The 25137-nt window shown below is 53.7% G+C and overlaps 1 protein-coding gene across 1 annotated transcript in view; it reads left to right on the top strand.

Moving 5' to 3' along the window:
• Myom2 (myomesin 2) overlaps positions 1-25137 on the top strand; it is a 62288-nt gene that overhangs the window by 36735 nt on the left and 416 nt on the right. Inside the window, 18 exon segments of the mRNA XM_027952120.2 lie at positions 1179-1305; positions 2318-2496; positions 3533-3647; positions 4837-4993; positions 5081-5187; positions 7246-7290; positions 7715-7851; positions 11712-11856; positions 11951-12010; positions 12900-12967; positions 15621-15734; positions 15924-16011; positions 16520-16558; positions 18131-18236; positions 21672-21835; positions 22074-22110; positions 23069-23091; positions 23589-23644. Coding sequence (XP_027807921.2) covers positions 1179-1305; positions 2318-2496; positions 3533-3647; positions 4837-4993; positions 5081-5187; positions 7246-7290; positions 7715-7851; positions 11712-11856; positions 11951-12010; positions 12900-12967; positions 15621-15734; positions 15924-16011; positions 16520-16558; positions 18131-18236; positions 21672-21835; positions 22074-22110; positions 23069-23091; positions 23589-23644 — 1767 coding nt within the window.

Below are 25137 nucleotides of genomic sequence, written 5' to 3'. Positions count from 1 at the left end.
CAATGTGCTGCACCTTTCCTATGAAATCCTGGGTGGTCCCTTGCCACAGTGCACGTTGTCCGCAGCGTGGAGAGAGGGGGACTGAGGGGGGGCCACAGGCAAAGCCAGGCAAACCCAGGCAGCCCTGGGCTTCACAGTCCACTTGCCCGAGCCTCTGGCTCCTCCTGGGCATGGGACGAACGACCGGAGCTGTCATTACCTTCTTGGATTGACGCATCTCACAGGGGCCACATATGCTGGGAGACAAGGGCTTTGGGGGCAAAGTCTACTCTCTGTCTTACAGAAAATTCTGCTTTGTGATGTTTTATCTTTATGGTCTGTCTTACATATGGAGCATGCCATGATACATGCATGCTATAATACATGTGGCCAAAACCCAGGTTTGATGTGACCCTGTTTATATTTGCTGTGTTCAGCCACAACCTCTAGATGTTCTCTATTGGGTCCTCTGTTCCTGAGAAAAATTCCTTCCTCTTTTTTGGGTGCAAGTAGCCTAAATGAGGATGGGCTCTGCTTTCCAGGGAGTGGGAACGTTTAACTGCCACGTCTTGTTCTGGGAGCTCTTTCCAGGGTTCTAGAGAGCATGTGCTGGACGTGGCTTTTGTTCTACCACCTGCGGGCCGAAGCCCGTGTCCTGGCTGAGGCCTTCCCCAGGTCTCACCCATAGCTGGCAAGTCTGCAGGCCCCACGTGGACATGGGCTTGTAGTGCCCCGGGAGCTGCCAGCGAGGCCCTCGCCTGGCAGAGCAGGTGGCCTGGTGGGGCGGGTGGCGGGCTGCCTGTGGCACTCAGCCAGGCCTGAGTGGGCTTCCTGCGCGTTCCGCAGCTCCGTCCCACAATGCCAGGACTAGGTCTGGGGTCTGCAGGGACCGGCAGGGTTCAGGGGCCCCTGCTCTGCTCACCTGTGTGTGCTCTTTGTGGGACCCCTCTCTCAGCCTCAGTTTCCGTACCACCCCAGGGCACGTCCTCTCATCCTTGTGGGAGTGTCAAGGGGTGAATGGGTCTGACCTGTGCCTGCAGCTTGCTGGGTCTGTCAACGGCTCTCTTTAGGTGATCTAGTCTAACTTTCCCACAAGCACCCTTCCCCGGGACTCACTGACAAACCACCATAATGCTCCTTTCCTCAGTGGACCGGCATGCACGTTATTTCCTGTAGTAACTGAGGCAAAATCTACGCAGGTGGAGGGCTTGGCGGAAGGCTCATTATATGAGTTCAAAATTGCTGCCGTCAACCTGGCGGGGATCGGACAGCCATCGGACCCCAGTGAGCTCTTCAAGTGTGAGGCGTGGACAGCACCGGAACCCGGTGAGACGCGTCCCTGAACACAGCACCCAGAGCTGGGCAGGCCAGAGGGCTTTCCAGGAGGTGTGTGGTGGGCAGCTGTGGTGGATGCCCTCCTCTCCCAGTGAGCAGACGTGGAGACGATGGCAAGACCCACGAGCCGTGCCTGGGAGTGGCTGAGCAGCCACAGTGTTGCAGCGCAGGCAGGGCGCTCAGGAGCAGGCAGGGCAGAGGGAGGGCCAACAGTGGGAGGGACGGATGGCTGACCAGGTCACTGGAGAGGGGACAGGGTTCCAGAGTCCATGTTCCCAGGGTGTGGCGCCAGCCACTGCTTCCTGGGGACAGAGAGGAGCCCAAGGCAGGAGAAGAGGGCGGGCAGGAGGGAAGCCGCCAGGCCCCCGGGAGTGGACACAGCAGGCATCTCTCCTCCCTCCTGCTCCTTTCTATCGCCCCTCCCCCTGCCCTGCTTCCTTCTCTCTGCCCTACCTGTTCTAGTGAAGCCGACTTTGGACCCTGAGGGAAGTCCATAGGAGAAGACCCTCTTCTTTCCAGGGCCTTCACGGGGCACCTGGCCCACTGGCTTAGACCCTGTGTGTTCTAATTAAGATGGCGCCTGCTGGGCAGCTTTCCCCCTCCTGTCCACAGCCCGCCTGGAGCTGGGAATCAGCAGCAGACAGCTTTAGGCTTACCTGGTGTTGGAGAGAGCAGAGAGGGGCCCTGCGCTAGCTGGCCTCGGGTTTCCATGCCAGTGGCTGCAGCACGCACCTGCCCATTTCTGCACTCCTCTCTCTGATGCCACCTGCTGGCCGGGAGAGCACCGTGGGCCCGTGGCTACACACCCACTATCTCCCTGAGGCCACGGGGTGCTGCAGGACCGAGCTGGGCTCTCCCCAGGCCCAGCATCAGGACAGTCCTTCCAGGAAGGGCGAGCCCTCAGTGTCATGAGGAGGACATGGGGATGTCCCGGCGCGTCTGCCTGTGGCACAGGTCAGGGTGTGCTGAGCTGGCTGAGCACAGGTCCAATTTGGCTCTGCAGGTCCTGCCTATGACTTGACATTCTGTGAGGTCCGGAACACCTCGCTGGTCATGCTGTGGAAGGCCCCAGTGTATGCAGGCAGCAGCCCTGTGTCTGGGTACTTGGTGGATTTTAAGGAAGAAGATTCTGGGGAATGGAAGACGGTGAATGAGGTGGCAACTCCAAATCGTTATTTGAAGGTGATTTGTTCATTGCTTCCTTTTACCTGAAGGTGTTTTTGCTCAAGCCCCTGAGGAACTTGTTCAGGTGGCTTGGATCTGACCCTGCTGGGCTCTGCACAGTGAGGGCAGGAGCACCTGGCCGGGGCAGGAAGAGCCCGGGAGGTGGCGGCAGGGGCTGTGTGGCCTGCCCTTTTCCCGGCCATGCCGCAGTCTAACAGAGTCCGGCACTGCCACAGTCCTCGTTGACCTCTGGACCCAGGAGCTCTCAGCAGGGGTGGCCTGTATGCTGTGTCATGCCCCTTCCACCCACAGCTCTCTACATAGCTCAGGTGACACGGTAGACGTCACTTGATGTGAGTGCACACAGTGAACGTGGCTCTGTCCTCTCTCCAAACATTCCTGTTTTAGCACTTGGGACGTCTGTCCCTGGGTGGCTATGACAGCTGTCCTCGGTCCCGCAGGCCCCTGTGCCTGGAGGCTTGCCAGCTGCCCAGTGGTCCCTCCTGGTGTGGGCCTGGGGTATGGTTAGATGCCTCGCTTGCATCAGGCACTGGGTGCTCACTCACGGCGCCCTCTGCTGCACCTCTGCACCCTGGGAAGAGCTTCTGGTGAATGAAGAGATGGGCTCTGAGAACCCCACTCTCCACCCAGGACGGCCCGCATGTCTGTGTACGGGAAGTCGCTAACTTCGTTTTGATGTGTCCAAGTGACCGTTTTGCAGTCACAGATCACGCTTAAGATAATATTTCGTCCCATAGCCCCGTGTTAAACATAGTTTAACATAGTTAAATCTGAACAGCAGATTGCAATCTAGTCAATATGATTTAATTGTGCTTTAAAATGTGCAGAAGAGAACGATAGATACCCTAACGTGTTTCTTCCTGAAGCGAGATGGGCCTGGTGTGCATCTCTTTCCCTCTCGGCTGCTCGGTCAGTACAGCTTTCCCAACCAGAAAAGCGTTTTAAAGGAAGGAAGGTGTGTTCACCTTAAAACGTGAACGATGGCAAAGTCTGTGTTTTCTACCGACACTTGACACTTCCCTGTCCTCTCAAGGTCTGTGACCTGCATCAAGGTAGGACGTATGTGTTCCGAGTGAGGGCAGTGAATGCCAGTGGGCCCGGGAAGCCCTCCGACACGTCAGAGCCGGTGCTGGTGGAGGCCAGGCCAGGTGAGAGCTGCCAAGGCCGCGGAGCAGCCGTAGGGGGCACGTGCAAGTGGGGGGCTTGCTCGGGTGTGCTGGGTGAGGGAAAGGGCGCCCCTGCAGTTTTTAGGCAGATTGGCGTTAGCACAAGAAATAAAGTCGCACTCCACCTCTGCTTATGCTGAGACCCAGGGCAGGAGGACAGTGCTTTTGGTCATCATGATGTTCAGGAAGAAAGGTGGCTTCTTGTAGAGCTGCTGAGTTTTGATCAGAAATTTATAAAGCTGTCTGATATTTTCTTGGTGGCAATGAGTTAAAGCCCCAGGAGTTATACAAAGGAAACCCCTGGGGCAGGACAGCTCCTGGGGTCTGCGTACAGGTGTGTGGCTGGTATTGTGGGAGGTGATGGAGCCACTCGCAGAGACCTGCTGTGCCCCCTGGGGCCTTCACTGTCCTGTGGACTCTTGTTCATTTCGTTCTGCTGTCTCTTTGTGACTTCTCCATCCTTCTGGAAGCTTGAGAGCATCTGTATCACGTGGCCTCAGTTCTGCTCTCCCGCAGAGGTCGAGCTGTGCCCCTCCCACCCAGTTTCTTTCTTTCTTTTTTTGTTTTGGTACCAGGGGTTGAACCCAGGGAAGCTGAATCGCTGTATTTTTGTATTTTATTTAGAGACAGGGTCTCACTGAGTTGCTTAGGGCCTTGCTAAATTGCGGAGGCTGGCTTTGAACTCACGATCCTCCTGCCTCAGCCTCCCGAGCTACTGGGATAACAGATGTGCACCACTGTGCCCTGGACAGTATCCCATCCTGATTTCTAAGAGCTGAATTCTGGCTGGCCACATGTTGGCCATGGATCCACCCCTGGGTGGACTCAGCAAACAAGCAGTACTCCCCAGAACCAAGATACTCACCTGTGTGGGTGAAGTTGACCAGCATAGGTGAGGGCAGGTTAGGCCTCAGGGAGAAAGGGATCAGGCCTGAGAGGCAGCCCCTGGCCTTCTAGATGGTACTGGACACAGAAAGGAAGTGGACAGAAATGTAGTGACCTGAAAGTGGCCAGTCAGGGCTCCCTTGAGCGCTCTGCTCCCTCTCCGCTGTCTGGGTCAGTGGACGTTAAGTGAAAGTGCTGATCAGACGTCAGATAAGCTCTTCACCTGTGCCACCACCCTCTGAAGACAGGACACTTGTTGCCAGGCTCAGTCACCCTTGCTCTGCAGGCACAAAGGAAATCAGCGCTGGCGTGGACGAGGAAGGCAACATCTACCTGAGCTTTGACTGCCAGGAGATGACGGACGCCTCTCAGTTCACCTGGTGCAAGTCCTACGAGGAGATAGCCGACGAGGAGCGATTCAGCGTGCACACGGAAGGCGACCAGTGAGGCCCCGGGAGGCGGGTGCTGGGAACCCTGGACATCCCGCAGACAGCAGCAGGAGCTCACCCCAGCTCTGTCTCTGTTTCCAGCTCGAAGCTGTACTTTAAGAATCCAGATAAAGTGGACGTGGGGACCTATTCTGTGTCCGTGAGTGACACGGATGGCGTGTCCTCCAGTTTTGTTCTGGATGAGGAAGGTAATGTCTAAATGATGCAGACTTGCTGTTTTGTTTTTATTCATGCTTTCAAAGAGCGATTCTGATACAGACTTCTGTATCCACCTGTTTGACTAGAGAAGGGGTGTTTGTTGGAGGCAAAAGGCGGCATATTCAAAGGAGTCAAAATTTACAATCAAGCAAATCCAGAGTGGGTGGTCTCTGCCACACAGAGCTGTGGGGGGCTCAGGTTTCACACAGTTCTTGGTGTGAGTGCAGACAGTGGAGGAGGGCTGGGGGTCGGGGAGAAGTCGGCCTGGGGCGGCCATCAAGGGGCAGGCTTTCCCAGGCGTCCACTGAGTTCATAGGCAAAGGCCTGAGGCGGGGGCGGGCGGCTCTGCGCTCCTGTCCAGCCCTCCCCTCCCCTGCTCCCTCAGCCCTGAGTGTTGTGCAGAGGTCAGCCGTGGGGCGGGCGCTCTGCAGCACCCCGAGTAGCATCACAGGACCTCTGAGGGCCTTGGAGGCCAAGGCGGCTTAGCCTGGTTCTGTAGGGTGCAGGCTCCCCCGGGTACTGTAAGGCACACAGGCAAGTCTTTGAGTTGTCAGTGGCTTCCTGGTCGTAGCAGACACCACAGACTGGGTGATTCCTAGTGAACAGAGCCTTATTTTCTTATGGTTTTGGAGATTGGAAGCCCAAGATCGGGGGCTGTGTCTGTGAGGACCTTCCTGCCTCTTATCCCCTGATGGGAGGTAAACCTGGGAAGCCCAGGTCCTCCTTAATTCAGCCCCTACTCTCTTGGTATCAAGCCCACCCCTGGGAACATGGCTTTCACACAGTCCCACTTCTCAGCACCACTGCAGTGGGACTAAATCCCCAGCACATGAACCTTGGGGGCACATTCAAGTCATAGCCGTGGGTAGGGAGGACAGGGAAGCATCCAGGGGAGGCAGCCGGAGACACATCAGGTGTGGCTCTGCAGTGGTTGAATCCAGGAGAACTTATACAGTGAGCCAGATGCAGCAAGAGCCGTGGGGGAGAGGGGCGCTGGCCTCGTGCTCTGGGTCCTCACTGTGCTGCACGTACACAGGCTTCCTGTGCCGGCCCTGGCTCAAACAATTCTGTCTGCAGAAAACACCCTTAAATCATTCTGAAAAGTGAACGTATTCCTCTGCACTTGTGAGTTTTCATATGACATTTTCCATTTTAATTTTAAATCAGCAAAGGGTGAAATTCCCACCTTGTTTTATACTATATTTGACGTGAGGCCTTGGAGTTGCAGGTGTACCTCATTCAGTGGAACATTCTCCCAGGAAATCTGAATGGGAGAGCCAGTCCTACAGTCAGACCAACAGCCAGATGGAGTTTGCTCTCGGTCAGGAAAAGACTGATTGCATTTTCCAGTTCAAATACACGTGCTCAGACATTGGTGGCCATCATCTCATTTCTGATTCCTGATTCTAGGAAGGAAGGAAGTAGAGGGGGAGTAGAGAAATGGCTCCGTGCTCTGGTGGCCCCGACTCTGCTCGGGTCTTTCTGAGAGCAGTGTGTCTGTCTGCTCTCTTGTGCTCATGGTAAAGCACAGGTCAGGGCTGGACGGCTGATCACATATACACTTTCTTGTTAATAAAATCCAAGAAGGAAGTTTTGAAGGGGAGGAAACAGCATATTCCCAGCCAGGTTAGGTCAGGGAGAGGGTTCCCTTGGAGTTAGGCCCCCTGTCTTCTCCCCGAGGCCTCCTCTAGCTCCCTGGGAGCTGCCTGCCTGCCCAGCTCCTCCTTCCCAAGATGCAGCTCGACCTTGCCCTCGGCTTCCCCTGAGCAAGTGCGTTCTTTTTTATTTTGTTTTATTTTTATTTTTTGGTGCTGCTGGGGATTGAACCCAGGGCCTTGTGCATGGGAGGCCAGCCCTCTACCAACTGAGCTATATCCCAGCCCAGCCTGCAAGCGTGTCCTCCCCATCTTCTCAATGTTAGTTCACATTTCTTCCATATCCTCACAGTAGATCATGGTGACACAGAGTCTCTGCTCTTGTTTAGCTATTGTGTACAGGCTTCTGAATGCTCGGTCAGAATTGATTAAAATCTGTTCTCTTCATTCTAGAACTTGAGCGTCTGATGGAGCTGAGCCATGAGATAAAGAATCCCAGTAAGTGATCTGCTGCCCTGCGGGCACACTTGTAAGCCCACGGGGCAGCTTCCCAGGGCAGGGCAGTCCCACCCTGGTCCCAGCCTGTGGGCTCCTAACGACCGTTGCAAGTGCCTCTTTATACTCTGGAGAGGTACAACAATGTGTCTGTCCGATGCCGTCTTCAGTCCCGAGTCCCACTGAGCACGGACGAACACAGGCAGCTGCAGTGGTAGACGGCACCCTGAAGGGGCCCCCAGAACAGGTGCAGGCGTCAGTGAAGCACAGGCTCCTTGCCGACTCACCCTCGAGTTCTGGTTCCAGTGCCCAGTGCAGCTCTCCAGGGCTGTGCCGCCCGTGTTTCAGGGCGGGTGTTTTCCTGCGATTGGCTGTGCTCTTCCTCACGAGGATGGGGCATTGACTTGAGGTTTCCTTCCTTCCGCAGCCATTCCTCTGAAATCAGAATTAGCTTATGAGATTTTCGACAAGGGCCAGGTCCGCTTCTGGCTCCAGGCTGAGCAATTGTCGCCAGACGCCCGCTTCCGATTCGTCATTAATGATAGAGAAGTCTCAGACAGCGAGGTGAGTTCCTGGAGCACGCTGCGGCCCTGGTGGAGCCGGGTTTGGTGGCCGTCCGCGGCTTCGGGTCAGCATTCTGTGTGTTCCCCTTCCTTTTGAGCTTTGGAAACTGGGGGTAGGCGGTTGACAAGAGGAGAGGAGATGGCGGGTCCTCGAGGTGCTCAGAGATTGCTCTGGGTTGGATGAGACTCAGTAGTCTTTGAAATCCAAGCCTGTTGGAATCCAAAAATGACAAATTAGCTTCTCGAGACTCGGAGCTCAGCCTTATGAAGAGGTTCTGGACCTGGGGAAATGTCCCCACTGAGCAGCTCCTCTGGGGGTGGCCTGGAGGGCTTGAATTCTGTCTCTGTCCTGAGAACCTTCCTGCATCCTGCCCCCGATGGCTTCCCATGGGAGACGCAGCACACGGGAGCTTGCACACTGCTGCCTTGCTGTTCTGCCTTAATTGCTAAGATGACCCTCACCATTACCATAGGCCCCTAGGAGTCCTCCTGTGTTCTCTGAGGTGTTGGTCCTGTGGGATACGTTTCCCCTTGCTGATACAGCACGCCAGCGCACCCCGTTAGGGGACCACCTATTTGAAGGGGTCTGTTTTATTCGGTGGTGGGGTCGGTGCCTCTCGGACCCCACCATTGTGAGCTCTTCTGACCCCTCTTCTCTTGACACCGAGTGACTGTCATTGATGCACTCAGCTGGCCTACCAAGTCCTGATGCCCTGGTCACGCTCGAGGTGCACGAGTCACCAGGCCATGTGGGCAGCCCAGTTCTCTTCTCCTGAGTGGCCGCCTCATCTTCAGTCCTGCTACTCTGCAAAGCCAAGAGGGGTCAACTGCAGTCCTTCAGATGGAAATCTCACATGGACCAGGATCGCATACTTATCACATGATCTGCTCAGTCTGTCCTGAGGGAATCACAGCATGCTTTAGGACTTGTCCGGGTGGCAGAGTTGGCTAGTGGAGAGCACGTAGATTCTTTGGGCTGCAGAAGAGCCAGCTGTACAGATGCCATCAGCAGGAGGCACTGCCTGATAGGTGGCCGGAGAAGTGTCTCTCTGAGCAGAGATCACGCCAAGAGATGAAGCGGAATTCAGTGTAATTGAGCTTCATTTGCAGAACATCTTTTAATTAGCTTTTCCTACAATCTTTAGAGATTGTGTCCTGGCTGCCCGGCTACTCTTTGGAATGTGGTGCACTATTTCACTTCTTAATTAGCAATCCACAGGAAGCCTTTACACTTGAAGACTGACGCTGCTTTGTGAAAGTCACATAAAATCCTGTGTTTTTGGCACTCACAGAATCATTGAACTTTATCTGCTGCATAATGGCGGTAGCAAGAAACCTAATTATTTTTCTGAAATCTGCCCAGATACTGCAGTGCAGAAAAGACTGTGGCACTGCTGAGAGTCGGGTGGGTGAGAATCCTGCCTTCACGCTCATCAGAGCTGAGGAGAGTCTGCTAGGCTGCAGACTCCAGGCCTAGGTGGGCCCCTCGCAGGGTCAGGGGTGGCCCTCCGGCTCAGGTGTGGTCTCACTGCTTCAGCTCCGAGGGGGGCTCAGTGTTGCTGTGTGCTTCTGTCATCCATTCCCTCCCCAACAGGCGGGACCACGCCTGCCCCTTGCCCCACCCCCCGTCACGTGGGCTGTAGATCCCCCTGCAGGTCACAGTAGAACACATGTCCTGCTCTCTCCCACATGTTGTGGTTTTCAATAGTGAGCATCGGGAACTCTCATTGTAGAGGTGATTTGGGGGTTTCGTGAAGATGAAGCGTGGGGTGGTGGGGGAGCAGGCTCTATTCTCTTAAAGCCTGAAGTCGCGCTGCAGATATTCAGAACAGCTGCATTGCAGTTAGCCCGGAGGACGGTGTGCACCCAGGGGCGGCTGGAAGTGTCCGGCTCGTCACTTGGTGGCTTTCTGCTGTGGCAACTCTCTTCTGCCACTGGAATTTGGATATAAAAACCAGAAGCAGCCTTAATGAGAAAGGGACCTTGTGGGAATAGATGGGCAGGTAGGGATTCCCTGCGGAGCCCTGCGGGAGGGCGGGAGGCGTGGCTCACACAGGTGGCTGGGCTTTCCTTCTGCTCATGCTTCCTGAGGGCCTCCCACTTTCATGCCTAAAACCAGGACATCCTTGACAAATGTGGCCTGTTTTTAGCTCAGGCCCCCGGGGTGTGGGGAGGTCAGGCAGAGGAGTCAGTCCTGCTGTGATCTACAGGAGGTGCCCTGGGCCCTGCCCTTTGAGTCTGGGCTCCCGCAGGTTCCTGCTGCATTTGGGAGGAGCTGTTCATTCATGTGGGTGTGGCTCTTCCTCCACGACCCCTGCTTAATTTCAGATGGTGCATTATCTGCGGGTGAATCAGACACAGCACATGAGCAACCATAAAACCTTCCCGTGTCTGTGGCTCATCACACAGCGAGAGGGCAGAGTCTCAGGGCACGTGAGGTGTGGCTAGGCTGGAGGCATTGAAGGTCACCACCCAGGGCCACCCAGATGGGCTGTGTGCTCAGGGCATGCTGGTGTGGTGACGGTGGTTGGGGAGTGGGTGGCTGTTGAAGGAATGGAAGTGTCAAGGACAGGGAGGGACTGAGAAGGGAGGTCCTGGTGCAACCTCCCAGTTGACCCTGATCCAGGACACTCGCCTGGTCTCTGGCAGCCCCGTGGCCCTCACCTACAGCCTGCCCCCTTCGGTCCCTGTTCCCCTCCATGCAGCGTGACTTTGCACCTGTTAGTCTCCCTGTTAGTGCGTATCCCTGAGGCCCGTGTCCTGCCTGGCTCGTCTTCAGGTGCTTGGTTGTCCCAGCCAGGCACTTAGAGGGAGCTACTTCCTTCTGCAGGGCCGTGGGCAGCTCAGAACTCACAGGTGGAGAGAGTAGGAAGGCTCAAGGACTGAGGATGCCCCCAAGGAAACCCCAGTGCCAGGCCACAGCTGCAGGAGGCCACAGGGAGAGCCCGCTGCCTCTCCACGGGGGGCTGACTGCCTTATAATGTCACTTTTATTGGTGATTTTTGCTGGCTAGGTGCAGTGCTAGGTGCTGGGAAAGTTTTCAGAGATAAGTAAGAGATGCCGGCTTCTCCAGGACCCATTGCTAGTGAGCCAGCAAGAGACATTTGGATGGGGGATACAGAGACCCACAGAGGGCATCCAGCCTCACCCAAAGGTGACTGGAGAGTCTCCCCTGGGGACTATCACAAGAAGTGGGGCTCGAGCAGGTCAAGGGCAAGAGGGCCACCAGATTGTCGTTGGGATACAGACACTGAGGCTCAGGAGCTGGGGGACAGGCTGCACTGGAAAATGTGAGGTGAGGCCCCGCTCTCCCGCACAGAGCAAAGGAGGCAGGGAGGCCAGACCTCCCTGAGGAGGTCCTCCCCTATCTGTATCCTGAGTGCGCTGGATGACGTCAGGTGGCAAGGTCACAAGCCTGCTGTGCTGCATCTGTGCTCAGCAGAGCCTGCTGTACCCACGTGGGTGGCACTGCGGAGGCTGTGGCTATGCACCCCAGGGACTGAGGACCACTGTGATGAGGGCCGTGCAATCGTAGCTCTGTGCATGGGGTCTCTTCTTTCTTCTTTCTCTGTTGGATTTTAACTGTTTGCACAGATGCTTGTTTTGGGTATGAGGTGTCCATGTTGGGCATGAGTGTGTGGGGGTGGCACTTCCAGGGACGTCCCCAGGGAACCTGGGCTTTGTCAGGATGCAGGCTCCTGGTCTTTGGTCCGTGGTCCACCAGAGGTTGAGTTGATGACACTTCATTCTGTGTTACTCTGCAGCACAAGCCCCTAAGTCACAATAGTCAATGCCACTTCTAAGTGCAGGGAGGGAGCCAGAGGGATTCCGTGGTGTGACTCCCTGTCCCTTTACTTGCAGACACACAGAATCAAGTGTGACAAATCAACTGGCGTCATTGAGATGGTGATGGATCGGTTCACCATTGAGAATGAAGGCACATACACTGTGCAGATTCAGGATGGAAAAGCCAAGAGTCAGTCTTCCCTGGTTCTTATTGGAGATGGTACGCTGTATTGCATTCTTTCCCGTGTCAAAGAAAATTCTTCAGTAGGGGAAAGCAAACCTGTTTATGTCTCTCTCTTGGATGTTGACCGTAGCCTTCAGGACCGTCCTAGAAGAGGCTGAGTTTCAAAGGAAGGAGTTTCTCAGGAAGCAAGGTAAGCTGGCTCCCCGAGGCGCAGCAGGGAGCCGGGACCGGGGTCTGAGCCCTCGCATCCTCTCAGGTCTCTGCGTCTTCAGTGGCAAAGCCACGCCCTTCCGTGGCCGAGGGAACCTGGATGCTTCTCTGTCCTCTGCTTTGTGCGCACCCTGCCTGTTCGTCTAACTTGGAACCCCAGGACTCTCTTGTTCCTGTGTCCTGTCACAGCCCATGGGGAAAGTGTCCATCTGGCCAGTCTCTGTGCCAACTTGCTGACTAACTGGTGTTCTGCACGCTGTCCTTCCCAACCACTCCCTGGCTTTGTAACACACGTTGGCAACTCAACACAGCGTGAGACACGCGGGCGCACTCCCACTCCGTGACCCCGGGTGTGACCACGTCGTGTCTCCCACCTCACCGGGTGCAACCCTCTGACCAATTAGCAGTCAGATGGACATCTGTAATGGCCTTCTTGGTCCAGGGCCTGTCATTTTCTGGCCCTGCTTCTCCTTCTTACCCCGTCTCCATCTGAGCCAAGTGTGTAGAATGTGATTTTATGAAAGGAGTTGACACTTACTTTCTAACCCTGCTTTGCATTTTTGTGTTGATGGGACAATCGCATTGTTAATATATTGCTTCTACATTTAAATGTACATAATCTATCCTTGATTTTAAAAGCCACACAAACCATGCATAACAAAACCTCTAGGTCAAGCTGTTGGCCAGGTCGACTTCGGGGCCGTGAAAGTACCTCAGTTTCACAGTGTACGGAAGTGCTGTATGTAAGCAGTACACACATGTGTATATCCACACACAGCTAGAAGCACACACCATACACATGTGTATTCAATATCTGTACAATACACACTTACTCATGGGTATAAGCTCTTTCCCTTTTTCCCCCCTAGGCCCTCACTTTGCTGAGTATCTGCACTGGGATGTCACGGAAGAATGTGAGGTTCGGCTGATCTGTAAGGTGAGGACCTCGTTCCAAGGTGGAGCAGACAGGGGCCACTCTTGGTCTTGGCAGAGGTTGAGGGTTGGGCCCTGTGGTCTGGCTCAGGTGTGTGCAGAGGGACGGCTTTGTTCTGGTGGCATTCAGGGCTTGCCCTTCCTTCTTTGTGAGAAGATGGCAGGATGGTAACCTGCAAGAGAAGGCTCAAGTGGGTGTTTAAGTCTTGGCAGGTGAGTTTGTGAGAGAGCCCCTGACGAAGTCCACCCATTGTGCACTGCTCTTGGAACTTCACGGGGCACATTTGGGAACGTGATGTTTTCCAAGTTTCAATAACTCAGCAGTTAACCAGCTTTAATTTTGGTTAGATTGCATTTTCCTCAGGAAACCTGTGGCTTGTTCGCCCACTCAGTGATTGCCACTGGGCTGGGTGGGGGGTAAGAGGTCCGTTATGCACGGTCTCTCTCCTCAACGTAATCGCAGTCTGAGGGGGCGGGAGACAAAAGCAAGCAGGGAGTTTCAGCAAGGGGAGGACTCCGGAGCCGAGTAGGGCAGCCCAGGACACAGGTCAGTAGGTGAAGGGTGGCCCGCAAGCCCAGGAGCAGGAGCTGCCAGGTACACAAAGCCCCCGGAGGGAGCACCGTACAGCACCAGTGTCCTAAACAACATCCAGACCTGAGCTGGGAGCCAGGAGGGCTGGACCCTGGCAGAGCAGGAGGGTGGGCGCCTGGAGGCTTGTCCAGGAGGAAGGAGTGTGGGGGGAGAGCTGGACGCACCCGGGAGCCACGCGCTCCCTGAAATCTGTGGGAAAATGTAACTGTCGATTTCCTGACCATCGTTAGTGTTGGTGATTGATTTTCAATGTCCTATCGACACATCTCTTCTTATTGAAAACTAGGGCTAAAGCCCTGACATTTAATATGCTTAAGGCCATCCTACATTTATTATAAAGAAATTACTTAGTGTTTTTGTAGTGAATTTCTTGCCCTAATATGTTTAATAGGAATATTCAAAGACAAATCATTTCTTTTTCTTTTTGTGCTTAGGATTGAACTCGGGGTGTTTTACCACTGAGCCACATCCCTAGAGAGTTTTACTGTTTATTTTGAGACAGGGTCTCACTAAGTTGCCTAGGGCCTTGCCTCCCCAGCCTCTGGGACTGCAGGTGTGCAGAAACACTTACAAAAGAAGTTTACTTGCAAAGAAGTGGCAAGAGAGCTGCCTCAGCAGGGCTCCCTCAACAAGTGAAAGCATTTCAGGTAGTTAAAGGAAGATGCCCCTGGATGGCCAAGGGTAGCTATTTACTTAGCTGTTCACGCTGGTAAAAGAGCAGTTTTCTCAAATGATTACCATGTGTGGAAAGGTGTGCATCTTCTAGACATCAGTCCACTAGGTGGTCAGTACTTAGCACACACGGGGGCAGGTGCTCGGTATGCTGGGTCTTCTCTTTCTTCTGACTCCTGGGGAACCCAGTGTCGTGCACAGCCCATGGGCAGCAGCAAAAATATGAGTTCTTCCATGGGGACTCTGATGTCACCTAAGTGGTGCATTACTCTCTGCAGATATTTCAAACTACCCTGTGTCCTTGACTAAAGGCTCTACCAACTTTTAAACTCAGATGTTGGAGAAACCAAATAAATATTGCTTGAGATTTGAGTATTTTTGCAATTTAATGCACCGACTTCACATGAGTAAAGTCAATTCTGAAATTCTGTGGACCAGTTTTCATCTAACGATACTGTGGCAGACGGCTATTTTAAACTTTATGTATGTGACAAAATATGGGGAGGATGATTTATGATGTTAGAGGAAGGTCCTGCCTCCCAGCCCCCTGTGTACTTGTCCCCAGGAGTTCCTCAGACACTGGGCCAGGCAGGCTCCCAAACTGGGGGCAAGTGTGACTGGGCAGGCGGAACCCCTGCTTTATGGGGACTGTATTTTGGCATTGCTGCTGATGACGGCAGTGCACGCGGCTGCTGTGGGAAGCCTTCACGTTTCCTAAGCATCTGTGCTTCCCAACCCTGCCTTTGTATCCTGGTCTGTGTGGGTTAGGGATGCAGACTGCCAGCCTGGATTGGGAGAGCACAGCTCCCCTGTGCAGAGAACGCTCTTCACCGCCCGCACCCTGGGGCCTGTGTGCAGAGCACCTGCCTGGGCTCCCCCAGCCTAGCTTCTCAGCCAGAGACAGGCTGGCGGGGCGTTCAGGAGAGGGAGAGTCCTCTTTCTGCATCCCACTCTGCACGGCAGCACCTGGAGCGTCACACTGCTCAGGAGCAGCCACTGGGTAGTTTCACACGCTCCAAGGACAGTCTAGCTGTTTATAAATAAGATGCACTGCTGATGACTAGTCCTGATTAGAGGCACTTCACATAAACCAAAAGGTCTGATTTCATGGTCCAAAATGACTTCCCATCTGTGAAGTGGGAATTTAGGAAAGTATTGTCATTAGAAGTGATAAGGGCCAGGGTGTAGCTCCGTGGTGGAGCACTTGCCTCACACCTGAGGGTCCTGAGAGGAGGGAAAGCTTATCCATGGGCCTCTATCTGAGAGAATGGTGTGTGTGTGTGTGTGTGTGTGTGTGTGTGTGTGTGTGTGTGAGATCTTTAATTTATAGTCCTAAAGTCTTTCTACAAGCCAGAGTGATTCATGTGCTACACTGAAGATTTCTGTTTTGTAGGTTGCAAACACCAAGAAAGAAACGGTTTTCAAGTGGCTCAAGGATGATGTTCTGTATGAGACTGAGACCATGCCTAACCTGGAGAAGGGGATCTGTGAGCTGCTCATACCAAAGGTATCGTATGCTCAGTAAAATCAGAGAACCCAAGCGAGTTAGGTTTTTTGATAACTCCTGAATTCTGCATTGTCTTCCAGTGTGTGTTCTGAAATTCCATAGTTTACAAGGAAATGGATTAGCATTTGCTACATTTTGTGCCCCACACATACTGATTGTACATACATATGGGGTGTGCTCTATTTGTAGTTGTCCAAGAAGGACCATGGTGAATACAAGGCGACCTTGAAAGATGACAGAGGTCAAGACGTGTCTACCCTTGACATAGCTGGCAAAGGTAAAAGGACCCTTCATCCTGCCAGGAATCGCCCTGTCCCCAGGGCAAGCTGGCTGAGACATGCATGCTCCTGTGTCCTCAGCGGGTACACACACTGTTTCTGCAGCAGAAACTTGTAGAAGGAAACATTCATTGCATTCAGAGCTGCTGAAGTGTTTTAGAGAAATGTATGATTCTACTGCAGCTTAGGGGAAATGTCATCTGGACCCTTCACGGGAAGCCAGCTCATCCCAACACCAACAGAGCTGAAATGCTGGCAGCTGTGATGGAGAGGTTCATTAAACCCACAGCTGGATTTGTGTTGAATGAAATGTTCTTGCCCATACTTTGAAAGAGACTAGGTTAGAAGGATTTATCGCCCTCTTGGGCCTTTTACGGATGGATATCACTATTTTCCTTCTTCATTTTTCAAATGAACGTCCTGGTTTCTGGCGTCTAACGCAATGTTGGAAAGGCTGCTTTCTGTGAGATAACACGTGGTCACCGTGCATTCCCTTTTCCCTTCCAGTGTACGAGGACATGATTCTGGCGATGAGTCGGGTCTGTGGTAAGCAAGTGCCCTCTACTTCTCCAGTCACTTTGCATGCTAAAGTCTATTGCCTGAAGTGGCCTTCGCCCCTCCAGGGACGGAGCTTGTGGGCCACAGTGCACGCAGCTCCATGATGCTCCCTTCAGTGCTTTTCCACGTTGGATCTGGAGTCTGTGTTTTGCTTTAAAATCAGAATTCATCACCTCCTCCCACATGCCTTGGTTAATCTGGACAGTTGCTTTATCCAAATTTGTTATCAGCATCTTTATTTCAAATGATAAATAGCAATAATGAAATTTTAAAACTCGGGCTTTGTGTCACATGCATTAGATTAATTTTAGATTGGCAAATAAATTCTCTCTCTTGATCTGCCTTCCTGTGGAAACTGTGAGAGCAAAAATATGGGTTAATAATTCAATAATAATATATTTACATGGTGGTTTATGCTGACAATCATGTGATTTTACTACGGTAGGCTCTTTAGAGAGGTCATAATCTGTATCTTCTGATGAGTAACCGAGACCTAGGCGTCAGGAGGTCTAACTGCATGGGCAGCCAGCTGCGGTCAGGACCCCAGCAGAAGCCCTAGGCTGAGCACAGGGTCCACTGCAGACACTCCGTCTCTGGCATTCCTGTGAGGTTGTCTGTTCCCACTGCTTACCCCAGGCAGTGGGGTAAGAGAGACTCTCTAGTTTTGCCAGCAAGCCTACCTGGTTGTGCATGGACCCATGTTCTTCACTCTGGGAAGGTAGACCAGGCCCGTGGAAGGCAGCCTCTCCTTGCCCTCTCAGGAAGCTTCTCGTGCACGTAGGGCACACAGCTGGGGGCCACCAGGGGTGATGCTTAGATTTTTCTTCTGTCCTCTCACCCAGGAACTCCTGGTGCTGGAGGACTGACCCCAGGCCCCCATCTCCTTGACCCCGTCACTCCTGCCGAGTGTCACTCCTTGGCTGACCTTCCACGACACCTAAGATGCAGGCCAATGAGTGTTTTCCATGCTGCATGTTTATGCCCTTCTGGCTCTCCCACTGAAGCGAAGCAGCTAGGGGCAGATGCCGATCCTCTTCCAAAGCCATGAGTCTCTGATGTGTTTAGCAAAGGGCTTTCCAAATCATCCTGGCATGGCCAATGCTCATGTAGAGAATGAACATTACACGGGAATGTGGAGCAAAAGTCTTTGACTGCATAGTTCACCACACTCAAATGAGAGGATGGGGTGCTGGTGGACACACCGGAGTGTCAGGATCAGAATGGACACGGGCGAGTGCAGAACAGGAGCGGGTGTGCCTGGGGAGGTGTGTGTTTGAAGTAGAGAGCGTCACTGAGAATGGGACCTGGGGCCTGGCACGCACTTAGGGCATCCCTCACTGGAAAAGAGTGCTGTGTGATCAGCAAAGATCAAGAGGGTGGTTACAACAGTGTGTGACGGCCTATGGCAAGTGCCTTACTCCTCTCTCACTACTGCCAAGCAGAGAGACTTGATATGTCGAATCTTTAAGATATGCACAGTACTCCACACACACTATCCAGTGTGCCGCTGTCGACGGCTCACGCTGCTCCCCCGACACCTGCGTGGCTCTGTGTCTGCAGGGGCGTCTGCCTCTCCACTGAAGATCCTGTGCACCGCGGACGGCATCCGGCTCCAGTGCTTCATGAAGTACTTCACAGAGGAAATGAAGGTCAACTGGTACCACAAGTGAGTACTGGGCAGCAGCCGTGGCCCAGGCGCACGGCCAGGATGGGGCTGGGTGCCACGGCATTGCCTGGTCCTTCCTGATTTCAGTTCTGAGCCATCGTGAGCCCTGGGCTGGGCTGGGGGCCCGCTGGCTGTGGGGAGGACCTGCAAAGGAGAAGGAGTGACTCCTGTGGTTGTCAGAGTTTCCCCGTGCACCGGGCTGCTGCTGGTGCGCCTCACTGGGAGCGAGCAGGGAGGGAAGAGGGAGCAGCCCCTGGAGGCCGGGGCGCACGTCCCCAGCAGCTCCATCAGGAACCCGGGGCCCAACGTGCCATAACTGAAGTAATGCAGAGGCCGCCATCCTGCCACACGAGCAGCATGGCCTCTGTCCCGCCTACCTGGGCGGGTCCCGTCACCGATAGAGCAACTGCGTGGAGCTGTCCCTCAGCCATGCACAGGGTTCCCTGCCACTGGGGTCTGGCCCTTCAGAACTGAGCTGCAGGCTCGCACCCGAGACCAGGCAGGTGGCATCTAGGTCCCAGGGTTTCTGTGTTGGGATCACCATCCCCAGAGCCACAGCTGCTGGTGCGCGGACTGAGGAGGGGCAGATGGAGCCAGTGCTGCTTTGCTGTCCCTCGTAACCCGAGAGAGGCCAGAGGGCAATGTCCACGGGCTGTGCTTCCAGGGTGTCCCAGCTCTGTCCTGGTGTCCATACTGTGCCTTTGGACATTGCATTTGCCTAATTTGGGTTTCAGAAGGGAAACAGTGGTCATAAACAGTATTATTTTGTCCAGGTGGGTCTAGCTATGAGCAACTCCTAGTTTTAAAGGGCTACATGTTCCTGTGTTTTTCTGTTGAGAGTCTGGCACACTACAGCCTTGTCTTGGATGCTGGGCTTAGAAACGGAATAGTATGGCCCTCAGAGCTTGGTGCCTCGTGCTTGGAACTGGTGCCTGCTGTGCTCTTGAGTGTGACAGCCAGCACCGGGCAGACTCCTTACACATCCGTGTGGAGGATCTTGGTGGAAAAGTGTATTGGAGGCAGGGGACTAACACTCGGGTACGCTTTGTGGTGTATTTGTTTATGGGACTTATTTGTTAAGACGATGAATCTCTCTCCAGCTGAATCAAACCCCCTGGAACCCAGGATCTATTACCTCTTCTCTGTTTCCTTCTGTTTTTTTTTTTTTTTTTTTAATCAGAAATTGAACCCAGGGGTGCTTAACCACTGAGCTGCATTCCCAGCCTGTTTTTAATTCTTTATTTTGAGACAGGGTCTTGCTGAGTTTCTTAGGGCTTCGCTAAGTTGCTGAGGCTGGCTTTGAACTTGCAATCCTCCTGCCTCGGCCTCCCAGGCCTCCTCTTTTATGGCAGTGTGATTCATGGAAAGCCGTACACAGGTGCAGCTGTGCCCTGCATCCGGCCATGGTGGGGCTGGTCATGGTGTCCATGCCTGGAGAGGCCACGCCCCTTCAGCTTGTCTGGCTTGTCCGAGGAGTGCACTCTGTGTTGGGTCTGGGGATTTGGAGACCACACTCGCCCAAACACACCTGCACGGGCACACACAGTCGTGTGGATGTGCGATGTCAGCCCTAGCTTGTGGCACTTGTGCCCAACACCTGACACATGGTTTCAGGTGGTGCTCACAGATGCCCGATGACTTGGGTATTGATGCCCCATTTTAGAGATGAGGAAGTTCAGGGTTAGTGAGAGAAATGTGTCCCTTGTTCAAGGCCACACAATTAGTAAGTGAAGAGCAGGGAACTGAATGGAGTTTGCAGTTACTACCAGGCATTCGTGAGTGACAGGGAGCCTCATGAGGGTGTTCATCCCAGACAGACAGGGGCACAGTGCACAGGTCTGACCACCACCATGCAGCATCCAGGGAAGAGTCACTAGATACACAGAGAGGCAGAAACACTGCAGCAAATTCCTGACTTGTTAAAGGGGCATTATTTCTGCTTGTTCTTCTCCAAACAGGATTTATTATACAATAGAGCTGGCACTTCTTTAGCAGTTTTATAACCCAAGTATAACCTTTGGGCCTCAAGGTATTATATAAACTGGAAAGGATGTACTTTTAGGTACGTTTTACTGTTTGACTATTAAACAGCATCTGCTCTGTGGTTGTAGTCCATCACTGAGATGCAAGGCTTGGCCATTAAAAGTAGATGCTCTACTTGGCTATTAAAAGAGCTATCAGGTGGCAACTGCAGACAGAGAGCACTGAGCAGGGCTACGGGGCCTGGGCTGTCCTTAGTAGCCCATTCCCTGAGATCAGTGTGGAAGCCCAGGAGCTGCCTCCTGGCCTGGCCCCTGCAGCCCCCTGAACCCCATCCTTGGCTGCTGCAAGGGTGATAAGACACACCGTGAGTTCCAGGGCCGGTTCTCTGCAGAACCCCTACTTGGCCAAAGTTACTGTGGCCTCTGCTTGAAGCTGGTGGGTGGAGAGAGACCTGCGTCCTAGTGTGTGTGTGGCCCTGGAGTCTGTTTCCTGAGCCCAGGACTGTGACTTCTGTGAATCTTTCCCTCACCCTCTAACTCTCAGTGACTGGGAGGTGGTCTCTGCAGGCCTGTCCAAACAGGCTGGCCTCACAGTGTGGCCTAGGGGTCGTGCTGGAAGGCAGGGCTGGCACCTAGTCCTTGGTCAAGCTTTAAACCCTGTGTAGGTCCACAAAGGTGGGGCTCAGCGCCTCGGCCGTTTGTAAGCAGACAGCACGACGACATGGAGCGCAGCTGCCACCGCGGTCCTCCTCGGAGCTCCTTCACCTTGTGGACTGAAGCTCTGTCCCTACGGAACACCGGCTCCCCGGCCCTCCCCAAGCCCCTGGCATGCACCAGCCTACCTCTGTCCCAGGGCCTCCTCTGAGTGGGGCCCCATGTGGCTGTCCCCTGTGTCTGCCGTTTCACTGAGCTGGCGTCCTCAGGGTTCACTCAGGCTATGCCGGGGCAGAAGCTCCTTACCCATTTGGGGCTGAGTAAATCCCGCCATCTGTAGAGACCACCTTGCCTTATCCTTCTTCTCTCAGCAGACACGAGTTGCACACATCTGGCTGTGTGTGCGGTGCTGCTGTGAGCTTGGTGCACATGTATCTGCCTGCACCCCTCCTTCCAGGTCTTTGGAGTGTACTCCCATAAGTGCAATTGCTGCGGCATATCAGAGTTTCATTTGCAGTTTTGTGAGGAGCTGCCATGCTGTATGAAGTATTTTGAAGTTTATCATGTGACAGGTGTATATTATATACTAATGCATCTTTAAAATTAAGTACAGTGTAATTTCAGGAAGCGTCAGGTTTGAGTTACCGATGTTCTTGGTGAAACTGTAGTAGCTAGAACATCTCCAGGCCATTGGCATCAGTGAGAAAGACCCCCCTCCCCCAGCGTACATAGTGTTGCCCCTGGTACTGTGCGTCGGACATGGAAACTGAATCGAAGTGTTGCTGTGGCTTCTTTAAAGAGATGCCAAGATCTCGTCCAGCGAGCACATGCGGATAGGGGGCAGTGAGGAGATGGCCTGGCTGCAGATCTGTGAACCCACGGAGAAGGACAAAGGCAAATACACTTTTGAGATTTTTGATGGCAAAGACAATCATCATCGCTCACTCGACCTCTCTGGACAAGGTGAGAGACCTGTGCATTATCTACCCATGCCTGGTACCCAGTGATCCATCCAGATCCCAAAACAGAGGAGATGTGCTGACCGTTCACCTGAGTGTGTGATTTCATTCAGAGAAAATCTCTTCTGGGCAGTGCATTACTCGTTTGGTCATTGATCATTTCTGTTGCTCAAACCTGCAACATCTGCAGACAGGAGCTGAGCTCTTCCACAGTTAGTAACGTGTGCACTGTTTCCTTGCAGCCTTCGATGAAGCCTTTGCGGAGTTCCAGCAACTCAAGTAAGACCTTCATACATGATTATTTTTCTATCAGATCGTGGTCTGGCTGGCTCAGGGCATTTTGCTATGTGAGGGAATGTCTATAGATGCCCAGGTGACCCCAGGAATGTGCTCTTCAGGTAGTTCACTCTGTAGCAGCGCAGCATTCTTCTAAACCAGAAACACATTTATGAGTTAGCTTTTCAGAGTTGTCACGACCCTGCGTACTTTAAATGATGAGATTTCTGAAATCATTGAAATCATGGTGACACATCATACAGAACAACCTTTAAACAAATGATTGGGGATTTCCGCATGCCTGTCTGAGTCTTAGAGGATTCAAATGAGCGCTTGCTAGTGATGTGTCACATCTGCACAAGTAAGATAAACCCAAACCATCAATTCAGAATCACTTTAAAAGTCTTCAATGTGATCTGGTGAATCTGGTGAAAGAAAGTAAGTTTCTCCACCTGGTGGGTCTGCCTGCGGCCTTCCCTCTGCGACCCAGTGTCTGGCTGGTGTGCTCCCCATCACAGAAAAGGCAGAGGAAGAGATCAGAAAAGTCAACTTTGGCCCTTGTGAGCAGAGGGTCCATATCCCTGGGTTCAGCCTACCGTGATAAAAAGCACTTGGAAAGAGATTGCATGTGTGCTGACCATGCACGACTTTTTCTCATCGTGATCCCTAAAACAATTCAGTGTAAGTGCGCTTTTCCAAGGGTCCACTTGGCATTAGGAGTTACAGGCAGTCTAGGGATGATTTAAAGGAAACCAGAGGCACTAGGTTCTATGCAAACACCAGTCCTCTTCATCTGAAGGGCTTGCGCAGAGTGGGGTTTGGTGTCTTTGGGGTCCTGGAACAGACCCTGGGGACTGAGGGAGACTGCACAGAGAAGCAGGTGTATTCTCTTCCTGTGCTTCTGTGTGGTGCGTTTTTGACAGCAGCATGTCTGTTCTCTCTCTCCTCCCCGTGGCGTTAGGGCTGCGGCCTTTGCAGAGAAGAGTAAGTACATGTGGGATGATAACGGGACGGCACGTGACCTGGGTGCAAAGGGTGCCCGTTTCCCATGACTAACTTGGTGTGCAGACGATAAGCGGCCAGCGTTGCTGCCCCCATTCAAGCATGTCCAGCCCCCTTCTAGATTCGCTTTTCTTAACCTGGACCTTTCTCCTTCCTGTCTTCCACCCCCCCTTGCAAAATCCTGCTCCCCATGCCACAACCCCTCTCCTCCTCCCGGGTCCTGGGTTGGCACTCTTCTGTCACCCTCAGGCACACATCCCACATTTCCTCTGGAGCCTGTCGCCTGCCCCTGAACAGGGTCTGCTATTCTGGTCTGCCTGCCCGTGGCCTGTGGTTCCTCTCCCACGGTGCATGTATCCTTCTCTTCCCTGTCGCCTCCCAGAGGGGCACATGCCCCTTCCCACTTCCACCTTGGTGCCACGAGGTGCCAGGGAACGTGCTGTCAGTGCCTTCCCAACACAGTGGCTTTCCTGTTGCAGATCGTGGCAAGGTGATTGGTGGCCTGCCTGATGTGGTGACCATAATGGAAGGCAAGGTGAGAGCAGGCTGCAGGGTGCAGAGCTGGGGCAGAGGGCGGCCGCGCACGAGTGTGCAACCCCATCCTCAGGACAGGGGGCGGCCACGCAGGGGTGTGCAACCCCATCCTCAGGACAGGGGGCGGCCACGCAGGGGTGTGCAACCCCATCCTCAGGACAGGGGGCGGCCACGCAGGGGTGTGCAACCCCATCCTCAGGACAGGGGGCGGCCACGCAGGGGTGTGCAACCCCATCCTCAGGACAGGGGGCGGCCACGCAGGGGTGTGCAACCCCATCCTCAGGACAGGGGGCGGCCGCGCAGTGGGGGCGCGGCCCCATCCTCAGGGCAGGCAGGGGAGCTCCAGAGAGCGTGTGAGGTGTCACCACTAGGCCTGCAGGTCACCGCAATCTCCCCCCGCCGCCTCTCTCTGGCCATTGTGACCATCTCTACAGTGTCGGAGGATGGAGTGGCCCCGGATCCTGGACACGACTCAGGCGTGCAGTGCCTGCCTCCTGTGTGCGAGGCTCGGGGTTCAATCCTCAGCACTGGAAACAAAACCAAAAGCTAAGCTCAGTATTCTGAATCCTCAGACGGCACCTCTGAGACACAGAGGGCGGTGACACTCAGGCACCGTCAGGGCCCACCAGGTGTGACGCCCCTGGTCCGTGGCCACTCAGGAATAGCTGAGCAAGGAGGAGGTGGGGCACTCCCCCACACTCCCCCCATGAAGGTGAAAGCCCCTTCGGCATCAGCAGTCACAGCTTTTATGAAACACATGAAAGAAGTTCTCCACTCCACTTCTCATTCTGGAATATATAATGAAAACCCCTGATTGGAGATTTAATTGGTTGCCTGTCAGTACAATTATTGATATTTAATTGGTAATTCTCTGGTTGCTCCAGTGATTCTAATGCAAGGTCACAGGGACATGGATACTTGAGAGGATTTTATCAGGCCAAAATGCAAAAATTTACAGACCTTCCCTTTAGCAGCTGACGAAGCCCAGAGAGCCTTGGGACAGAATAGAAATGGCTCTTGTTTAAAGATGTAATTGAGAAATCAGCAGCTGCGTTGTCAGAGGCTGAGAGTGTCTGCACGTGCACTGAGAGTGCAGTGCTGCATCCAGCTTGCTAGCTGTCAGAACACGTATTCTCTGGATGCGAAGAGGAACTGGTAAAAGGATTCATTTCTGAAATAGAGGGACTGTAGAAACGGTTGAGGCACCTGCTATGAAATGCAGAGCTCGACTGCCCACACATTCTTGACCCACCCAGGCGGCTCCCAGCTGGCGCTCACTGAACCACTCCTTTGGTTTCTGGGTGAGCTGCCATGAAACGGGCCCTCATACCTGCTCTTCCAGGACTGTGAGCGGGAAGGGCTGTCAGAGCCGTGTGGCGGGGATGCCAGGGCGTGCAGGGAGGGCTCTCCGAGGTGAGCAGGGAGGGCTCTCATGGCACGTGCAGTGCTCTCTGACGCGGTTTAGGGTGACTTGCTGCCCGGGTGTGGGACAGG

This window comes from Marmota flaviventris, chromosome 3 (genome assembly GCF_047511675.1).
Source record: "Marmota flaviventris isolate mMarFla1 chromosome 3, mMarFla1.hap1, whole genome shotgun sequence".
Classification (NCBI taxonomy): domain Eukaryota; kingdom Metazoa; phylum Chordata; class Mammalia; order Rodentia; family Sciuridae; genus Marmota; species Marmota flaviventris.
This window is presented reverse-complemented; position numbering and strand designations above follow the sequence as displayed.